Here is a 10,066-nt window from a genome sequence, read left to right on the forward strand (position 1 = left end):
AGACATTTTTCTGTATGATGCACATCTCATTCCAGGATGCAGACATTTTCTGTATGATGCACATCTCATTCCAGGATACAGACATTTTTCTGTATGATGCACTTCTCATTCTAAGATACAGACATTTTTCTACATGATGCACACCTTATTCTGGGATATGGGCATTCTTCTGCATGATGCACATCTCATTCCAAGATACAGATATTTTTCTGTATGATGCACATCTCATTCCAGGATGCAGACATTTTTCTGTATGATGCACATCTCATTTTAGGATACAGACATTTTTCTGTATGATGCACATCTCATTTTAGAATACAGACATTTTTCTGTATGATGCACATCTCATTTTAGAATACAGACATTTTTCTGTATGATGCACATCTCATTTTAGGATACAGAAATTTTTCTGCATGAAGAGATAATCTTACATACTTATAGTAACATTGGTTCTTTTCACTTTCAGTTGTGTCCAACAACGTGCCTTTCAAAGAGCATAAATTTTTATGAAGTGTTAATGGCTTTTGTTTCAGTATAATAAATGAAGAAAGCAGATTTCAAATGGTGCTTTCAGTGACTGTTCATTCTCAGATACAAAAACTATACATTATTATATAACACTCAGTATCTGTATTTGTGATAATGCAGTGTGACTTATCACCACCACAATTGTAGATTTATTTTTTGAATTCTCTAAAGAACAAAAAAGCTCATATTATTCTGAGATTTTGTAACTATTTTTGGTAATATAATATCCAATTTTTAAAGAATTATAGATTTGGGGATGAAAAATGGTTGATGGTTTCTACAGAACTTGGATTATGTGTTGTCATAAAACACAGACATTTGACCACTCTTTATTCACAGTTTCATAGCCCAAGTTAAACATTTCTATTGTGATGATTTTCCAGTTGGAAGAATACTGTACATCAGTTTGACTATTTCTTTACATAAATGTTAGAAAGTAGCTTATGGTAAGACTTCTAATCTAATAATGCTTATTACGGTACAGTGACCGTCTTCACAGAATCAGCCTTGTGGTAAGACCAGTTGTTTATCTGAAGCCTAATAGTAACAACATTTTTGTTCTAGACATTTTCATACAGGGATAAGGTTGAAGATCCCATATGAAGTCAACTTGATAGTAAAAATTCTGCTCTCCTATACTTTCATTTCAGTCACTTTATTGGTAAATTTGTGTTGTTAGAGTCAGTAAAATATTAAGGTAAGAATAGCTATTTGTACAAGAAGTCAGCATAATGAAAATTAAAGTTATTCATTTTTATTTCTACTTGATAATGGTTTTATATGAAAACAACCTAAAGGTAAATTTGCAGTTTCTCTAGTCATATTTAAATTAAGGCAAGACATGCTGTTCTTCTAAAAAGTCAACCTAATGGTAAATATACTGTTGCTTTAGTCATGTTTATGTTAAAGCAAGACTGACTGTTCTTCTGTAAAGTCAACCTAAAGATGAGTATCCTATTGCTTTAGTCATGTTACGTTAAGTCAAGACTGACTGTTCTTCTGTAAAGTCAACCTAAAGGTAAGTATCCTATTGTTGTATTCATGTTATGTTAAAGCAAGACTGACTGTTCTTCTGTAAAGTCAACCTAAAGGTAAGTATCCTGTATTGTATTCATGTTATGTTAAAGCATGACTGGCTGTTCTTCTGTAAAGTCAACCTAAAGGTAACTATGCTTTTGCATTTGTCTTGTATATCTTAAAGCAAGATTGACTGTTCTTCTATAAAGCCAACTTGATGGTAAATATAATGTTGTTGTTGTCATGTTTATGTTAACCCTAGAAAGCCAGCATGGAGTCACTATGAACCCATACAAGTTACACCTGTATACTAAACTAACCATACTGGTGTTTTATGGTTAAGGCAAGACTGGCTGTTTTTTTATAAAGCCAACTTGATGGTAAATATGCTGTTGTTGTAGTCATGTTACATCAAGGCAAGACTGGCTGTTCTTCTTTAGAGTGAAATTGATGGTATATATAATGATGTTATAGTTATTTTTATATTAACTCTCCTATAATGTTTTGGTTCTATTAAATCTTTCCTTGGCTTCCATATCATTATGATGCAATTGAAAGAGTAAAATCTTGGGAAAGAAAACATATTTTATAAATTCAATCCTGTTTGAAATTGAATCAGGTCAATACGATACAAAACATATTGGAAGGTAATGGCAAAAGTGGCTAATCCCATATGAAGTTAACAATTAAATCAGCCTAAAGGCAGGGCTTGAAAGTAACTTTTCCAAACATTAGCCATCAGGGTTATTGAATGAAAAAATCCATCAACCCTCACAGATGTTAAGCTAAATGCATAAATAGTTAAAATAAATCTGAAACTGATTAAGTGCTTGATTTTATTAAATTAATTCAAAAATGTATTTCTTTGAAAAGATAACATTTATTAAAAAGTATAATAGTCTTTCTACACAAGTTCAGTGTGCTCAACAGACCTATTGTGCTACAGATTTCACCTTTTGCAATCTGTATTTTTACCAATAACTACTACATATCATGTGATTTGATTAAACAATGAACCCGACTCTTAGCCTTCATATATTATGTTGAACAGAGTTTACCAGTAACTACTATATGACATGTGGTTAGATTAAACACTGAACTGACTCTTGACTTTAACATATCATTATGATCAAAATTTAACAATAAACATTGTATGTCATGTACTTAGATTAAATACTGAATCTGACTCTTGCCCTAAACATGTTATGTTGACCAGAGTTTACCAATAACTACTATATGTCATATGGTTAGATTAAACACTGAACCTGACTCTACTCATAATATTTTATGCTTACAGAAAACTGCTATACGATATATAAATGAAACAATATAAACATATTTTAAAAACTCTTTATTGCTATTAACTTAAAATAAATAAACAAATAAAACCACACATACATAAAAGCATAAATATTGGTTTCTTGTCCTCCAAGAGACTCTTCAGTTTCTAATACAAGGCTCTCTCTAACAATGTAAAACTTCCCACATTTTATATATGTTTTAAACTCCCTCTGTGTGTTAAACTATGTAACATTGAATGTGGTTGTAAATTTATTAATAAAATAATCTCTTATTCTTTACACAAGAATACAGAAATGGAAATATTTGGAAAAAAGCTTTTTGTAAAGTATTATATTTTCCATAATACACTTATTAATGTGTTTATTAACAGGTGATGGGCTATTATTTGCATTTTTGACATGAGATTTATGTAAATTTATTGTTAATTGTAAGTTTTCTGTTTCTCCAACATACATTTGCTTACAACAAATAATACATAAATAACATTATGTGAATTACAACAACATTTATATTTAAGGTAATTGTTATTTTGTTTATAAAGGCAATATACATCAACAAATCTCTGGAACATCAATGGGAACAAAAGTGACTCTAACTTATGCCACTTTAGTGATAGAATATTTTGAAATTCAAATGTTCAATAATTTATTAAATTGGTTTGAAGGTAGTTATATTAATTACATGAGACAAATTGGAAAGGGTTTCTAGAAGATTGTTTTCTATTATGGAATAAATCCTTTCATTGTGGAATTTTTGGAAAATTTGAATAACATTAACCCTAATATAAAGATTACTTTTCAAATGAGTAACTTATGTTTATCTTTTTTTATATATAGATAATAAAAAAAGAAAGATAGTATGATTGAAATGGATTTATAGCACAAACCTACTAATTCACACCAGTGTTTAGATATTTATAGTAATCATCCTATACATACTAAATTAAATTTTCCATTTTGCTTAACTCAACTAATTTTTTCTATTGTTTCTAACCCAGTAGTTAACAACAAAGACTAATGAAATTAAAATCGTATCTTAGGAAGTGTCATTATTCAGAAAATGTAATAGAGAGAGGTTATAAAGTATCTATGGTTAAAAAGGAAACTAACAATAATCATTAAGATAAAATAACAAATTATTAGTTTCATAATAACACATTATCCTGAAGTTAAAATTGATATTAATGATATCCAAAAATAACTGAAAAGAATTTCAGATAAAACTAAAAGCTAAGTTTGAAAATAAATCATATTATTACAAAGAAAACCCAAAGATTTATATGCTATCTTAACTCAGAGAAATAAAGTAAAGAAGAATGATGATGGTATTTTTTTCCTGCAATAAACCAATTTGTTATATTAATGGAAAAAGTTATATTCATATATTAAATATATTACAGGCCCTATGTGAAAGAAAATATATTCTATAAACTCCATATTTAATTATAATTCACATAATGTTATTTATGTACTATTTTCTATTTCTTGTAAGCAAATGTATGTTGGAGAAACAGAAAACTTACATTTAACAATAAACTTACACAAATCTCCTGTCAAAATGCAAATAATAGCCCATTACCTGTTAATAAACACATTTCATAAGTGTATTAAGGAAAATATAATACTTTACAACAAGCTTTTTTCCAAATATTTCCATTTTGATGTACTCTTGTGAAAAAATAAGATATTATTTTATGAAAATTATTTTACTAGATGTACTTGTGCAGGGTCCCCAAAAGTGTTCTCTTTCAAGAGTAAATATAATCAAAATTAAGAGTAACAACTATTTTTATTTCTTGCTTTTCAAGTTCATATGTCATGCTGCATTGTAGTATACAGAGTGCATAATTCTTCTCGTGATTCATGGCATGCACATGTTTTACTGACATCACAAGAGTACAAATAACAAAGTTAAGCATCCCTTATGTGACATCATTTGAGTGTCTACTGACTGACTGACAACACACTGCTGTATAGTGGTGAAAGTGATTAAAACAGGTGACCCTTCCAGACGGCCTTCAGCCCCCTTGATTCCTTGTGTGTGTATATATATATATGTGTGTGTGTGTGTGTGTGTGTAAATATAAATATATATATATATATATATATACACACATAGGTTGAATGCTCGAGGGCACCAAAAAACAAAACAGCAATAGAAATAGTTATGCCATCAGAATATGAAATGTATCCAACCCAAATTAAATCATCCTCCACTTGGCAGGTGGTTGGTGCTAATTTTGAGAACTGCATAAAGGTAAGTATCCTGTTGCTTTAATCATGTTTATGTTAAAACAAAAATGGCTATTCCCATGAAATTATCAAGTCATCCTAAAGGTAAGTATCCTGTTGCTTTAATCATGTTTATGTTAAAACAAAAATGGCTATTCCCATGAAATTATCAAGTCATCCTAAAGATAAGTATCCTGTTGCTTTAATCATGTTTATGTTAAAACAAAAATGGCTATTCCCATGAAATTATCAAGTCATCCTAAAGGTAAGTATCCTGTTGCTTTAATCATGTTTATGTTAATACAAAAATGGCAATTCCCCGATGAAGTTATCATGTTAACCTAAGGACAAGTAAGCTGTTGCTAATCATGTTCATGTTAAAGACAAGTTTTGTTAGTACCAACCATTTAATAAAACTTAGGACATCAAACTTAGGCAGTGAGATGGTGTCAGAAATTTAGGTTTTCATGTGGTATGTTACTATTGTCGTGTGTAGATTTTATCAATAATTTTTAAATATTAAAAATGGTTAAGTTGATGGGTTGTTACCAGTTCTCATGCAAAATAATGATGTATATGTGTGAAGTAAATGCTCCAGACAACCTGACATCAACTCAGACTTCCTTCTGGTTTGTTGAATTTTAACTCACACAATCAAAAGAAGCTCTGAGTAACAGCAGTGGACAAAACAGAAAAAAAGATAGGTGAAAATCAAGATTGTTTTCCCGTGATTTTTATATTTTATAAATAACTACAGTGTTAATGTGTTATAGATAAGAGATACATTACAGTGTGTGTGTCACCCTTATTAGCAAGGAATAATTACAACAAAACTGATGATGATAATATTTCTGTTAGGTTCGAGAAAAAAGTCAGCGAAGTGCTCCTCTACATCAACGTCGTGCCTCAGGCATTGCAGATACCAGTAGTGAAAGTGCTCCCAGTTTTAGCGAGGCTGACAACTTTGGTTCTAGTTGTGGGCGACCATTGTTAACATCTCCAGTTCACCAAGGCTCTCCAACAGGTACGATACACTTTTAATTTCTGACAAAGTAAGGATAAACTAGAAGTACTAAAACCATTTAAGTAATCTTGTTTTTTTCTTATGATTCCAGGAGCAGCATCCTACTTGAAGCATGTTAAAATAAAAATTAAGGTACAAAGATATTGACATCACCATTGTGAAACCTCAGACAGTTGATACCACTGCACAACTTGTTGTTTAAAGTCTGTTCCTTGTGAATAATAATATCCACACTCACCATTACAAAATAAGCAACTACCATATAAGACTGGAAAACTGACCATTGATGTATTTATAACACAGAAGCATAGACATAAATCTACAAAGGGGGTACTACTTTGAAAGAAAAACTGACAAGTAGCATACTTGAGGGGGGGGCTGGAGGCATGCCTGCTTGGAACAATATTGTAGTATTCACTGTAGACAATTCATTTTTGATAGTATTTGAGGCTTTTTTACATATAGTTAAATATGTGCATTTAATATGACCTTTCTTGTTACTTTTTACCCATAATTCAGCATATCTGCTGTAGGTAGCCAGTGAAAGAGTAGGGGCAAAGCATTCAGTTTCTTTTCTATACAGTAAAAATTTCTTGTTCTATTCAGGAAGCATGCAGATTGAAAAGTTCTCTAGTGTGTAAAAATAGCTATCATTAGATCTGGATTAAACTTTGACAGAATTTGGTTTTTATCACCCAAGTAGGAATATGTGGTTAAGGGAGTATACGAGTAGTGTATTATTGGTATAGTTTAGATATAGCAAACACTCCTAACTCTACAGTTTACACCACAGGGAGCTATGTCCACAGTTTTTACATTTGGCATTTAAATATTTTACAAAAACAAAAATTGAAAATATATATAAATACAGACATAAAGTCATTTCATCCAAATAAAGATTATAGCAGACTTAATACTTTCCATAAACTTGTTAAGACTGAACTTATTGTTTGCCAAGTTAAAAAGTTTTTTTAAATCTGAGTATACTTGAAATGTAAAACACTCACTTTCTGGTGATGAATAAAAGGTTTCAACCTAATGTTTGGTTGAGATATGGACAGAGAAAAGACATTATATAGTACAAAACAGAAAATGCATATTGGAGCAACTTATGTTGGAATAACAGATGTGATGTACATGTGAAATACTATACCATCAATAACATAGCCTAATGATTTGGTAGGCCACTGGACCACTCTATATATTCAAAGATGCCTTAGATATTAATCTGAAAAATGTATATTTTTATTGCAAATATTATATTGTTTTTAATTACTCTGTAATCAATGATCTTAAGTACTGAAAAAAAATATTTTAAAGCTGTGTTTTGTGTGATCGAGTTGCTGATAACTAAAATAAAGTTAAATGTCATCCATAAATGTTTTAACTTGTAAAAAGCAACTTTCATGTATATTATTTGTAAATTAAAACCTACATTCTTTCAAATTCTTAGCACCTTTATGAATAACACTCATTATACTACTTAGATAAAGTAACCACTATGTTTATTCTCTCAGTAACAACAAAACTTAAAAATATTTAACAAAAGAAAATAAAAAAATAACCCACTAAACTCAAAATAAAAGGCTGTGAATATCAGAGGGTATGCTTTAGAGGCATAAAGTTCAAGCAGATGAAGACTGTTAATTGTCTTGTATTTTACGAAAAAAAAAAAAATATGATTTTTGTTATATTCTTTAATATTTGCTAGAATGACTGAAGTTTATGTTCATAAAAAGAAGAGTCACAATAAAATAATCCGTAGGTCTTGCCTTCTCATGGGTACTTTTGTTTAAAGGTACTAAGACATCAAGTCGTCCCACCAGCAGAAGTGGAAGCCAACCTTCCAGTAGAACACCAAGCCGAGCAGGTAGTGATCTTTCTACAGATAGCGTGGAAGCCTATCGAAGTGCTCGCAAGACGTCAAGAGGAAATACAAAGATTCCATCAAGTACTGGCAGGCACCGAACACCTAGTGGCTCTTCTCAAACATCAGCCACTAAGAGTGCTAGCTCCACATCAGGTACCAGAATCCCTACTGCCAGGAAAACATCTTCACCATCAACAGGACAAACCGATAAAGTGAAAGGTCGAGGGAGGCAGAAGTAATCTCTTAACAAATGTTCCAATAAAAACCTGAATTGTTATCCAGAAGTAGTTAATTAACAAATTTTGAAATACTCTTGCTCAAACTAAGACCTAGCATTAGTGGGAAAAAAGGGTCATCTTTTTCCATCTCTTACTTTCAAACTAACTCCAAAAAGAGTATTAACGTGACAAACTCTTTACACAGACTAACATAAATGAGGCAGGTAGCACAGTTATAACTAGTTTCTCTTTCTGGTAGTTACAATGTACTTAAAAAACTAGTCCAATGTTTTAAACAATAAAAACTTGTTAGGGTGAAAGGCTAATTTTATAGTTTTGAATAAATTATTTTTCATAGCTGTAAGAAGTTCAAGGAAGTATTCCAAGATTACACTCCTGACATTCCATTTAAAAAACTATGATTTGGGAATAGAGGAGCAGTAGAATTTTTCCCTGAACTTTATGCAGAGAATCTCAACTAAAGTTAGCTTTAAGATTCACAGAAAGTGATTATAATACCAAGAATAGGAAGTTCTTTAGAATTGTAATTTCTTCTTCGATGGATGCAGGTGGGGTGATGATTTTATTAAGCATTACTTTATACATAATGGGGATATAGCTTGGAATATGGCAAAGATCAAATATTGTTTTCAGTGCCAATCATCAATCAGTTTTATTGTGTTAAAAAAATCAATGTTTAAGTAAGTTGGTCTTTAGTAGATTTGTGGTAGCTATTTGGTTTTATAATTGCTTGCTTTACCCCAGTAATGTTATTATATAACAACAATTATACAGTATGCCTAAAGATTAGGTGTTCTTTTAAATAATGGAGATTATACATTCCTTGTACAACCAGGGTTTAGGATGGTTGGACTCAGCCTAGGTAAAAATACACTAATTAATGTAAAACTACTGCTTTTTATGTAATTCAATAAACAGATATAATACTAATTTGTCCCAACTGGCATTATGATTTATTTCAGTCAACTTGATTACAATTGATTGAAGTGTAACATAAATATATTAGTTTCAATGTCTCAGTCATGCTGTCTTAAATTCGTAAGACCATAAGTTCAGTTCTTGTGAGTGTTATAAAATATCCTATTCCATCACACAGAAACACGGTGCTATTTGTTAAATCTTTCTGTCTGTATATTAAGTTTCACAATTTTGATGTCACATTAACCTATAATATAAAAATAACAGGTCACTTTTATGGTTTTTTAATACCATACACACACCATGAACAAAATAACTTGAGGATAAGATGAACTGGTTAGGTTTAACCAGGCAAACCACTGTAACTCTATAAAACAATGTCAATCATCACCCTCATTTTTATCCAAATGAATGGTCATTCAGCCATTGCTTATAAAATAAACATTATGGCATCTTCAGGTCTACAGTCACTTGATAGGATGAAAGGCAGATACATTCCATACATGCTTGATGGACTTGATGCATGGTTAGTATGTAAACAACTCTATTTGGTAAATCTCACCAGCACAGTAGTTATCAATCAAAATAAGCTGAAATCAGCCAATTAAAGGATCATACAGCACTACGAAGGTTGAAAAGTATGATCCTTCTCTGTATGTATGTATGTATGTATGCACACATACATACATACATACATATACCAGTTCACTGAATGTGTTCTTCTGTGTTATAATCCTTGTAAAATAAATACAGAGATACAGTGGTTCGTTTAATCTCTTTTTAGTACCATTGTGGGTGAGGTGCTTGGTTCTATGCTGTCTGTATGGAATTCACCCCTCTGGGCTTCTGTGAAATTTGTACACTGAGAACTGCTTATATATGATTCAATTTCAAGAGCAGATACCCTGCAACTGAAGTGAGATATAATCAACAGATT

At 31.0% G+C, this 10,066-nt stretch overlaps 1 protein-coding gene across 1 annotated transcript in view; it reads left to right on the forward strand.

Moving 5' to 3' along the window:
- LOC106471293 (dystonin-like) overlaps nt 1-9,141 on the forward strand; it is a gene marked incomplete at its 5' end in the record, with an annotated part of 65,405 nt that extends 56,264 nt beyond the window's left edge. The window contains 2 exons of the mRNA XM_013931891.2: nt 5,937-6,102; nt 7,901-9,141. Of these exons, the coding sequence (XP_013787345.1) occupies nt 5,937-6,102; nt 7,901-8,211 (477 nt within the window). The remainder of the gene's footprint in view (nt 1-5,936; nt 6,103-7,900) is intronic.
- Nucleotides 9,142-10,066: the final 925 nt, after the last annotated feature.

Source organism: Limulus polyphemus, unplaced genomic scaffold, assembly GCF_000517525.1.
Source record: "Limulus polyphemus unplaced genomic scaffold, Limulus_polyphemus-2.1.2 Scaffold4520, whole genome shotgun sequence".
NCBI classification, from domain to species: domain Eukaryota; kingdom Metazoa; phylum Arthropoda; class Merostomata; order Xiphosura; family Limulidae; genus Limulus; species Limulus polyphemus.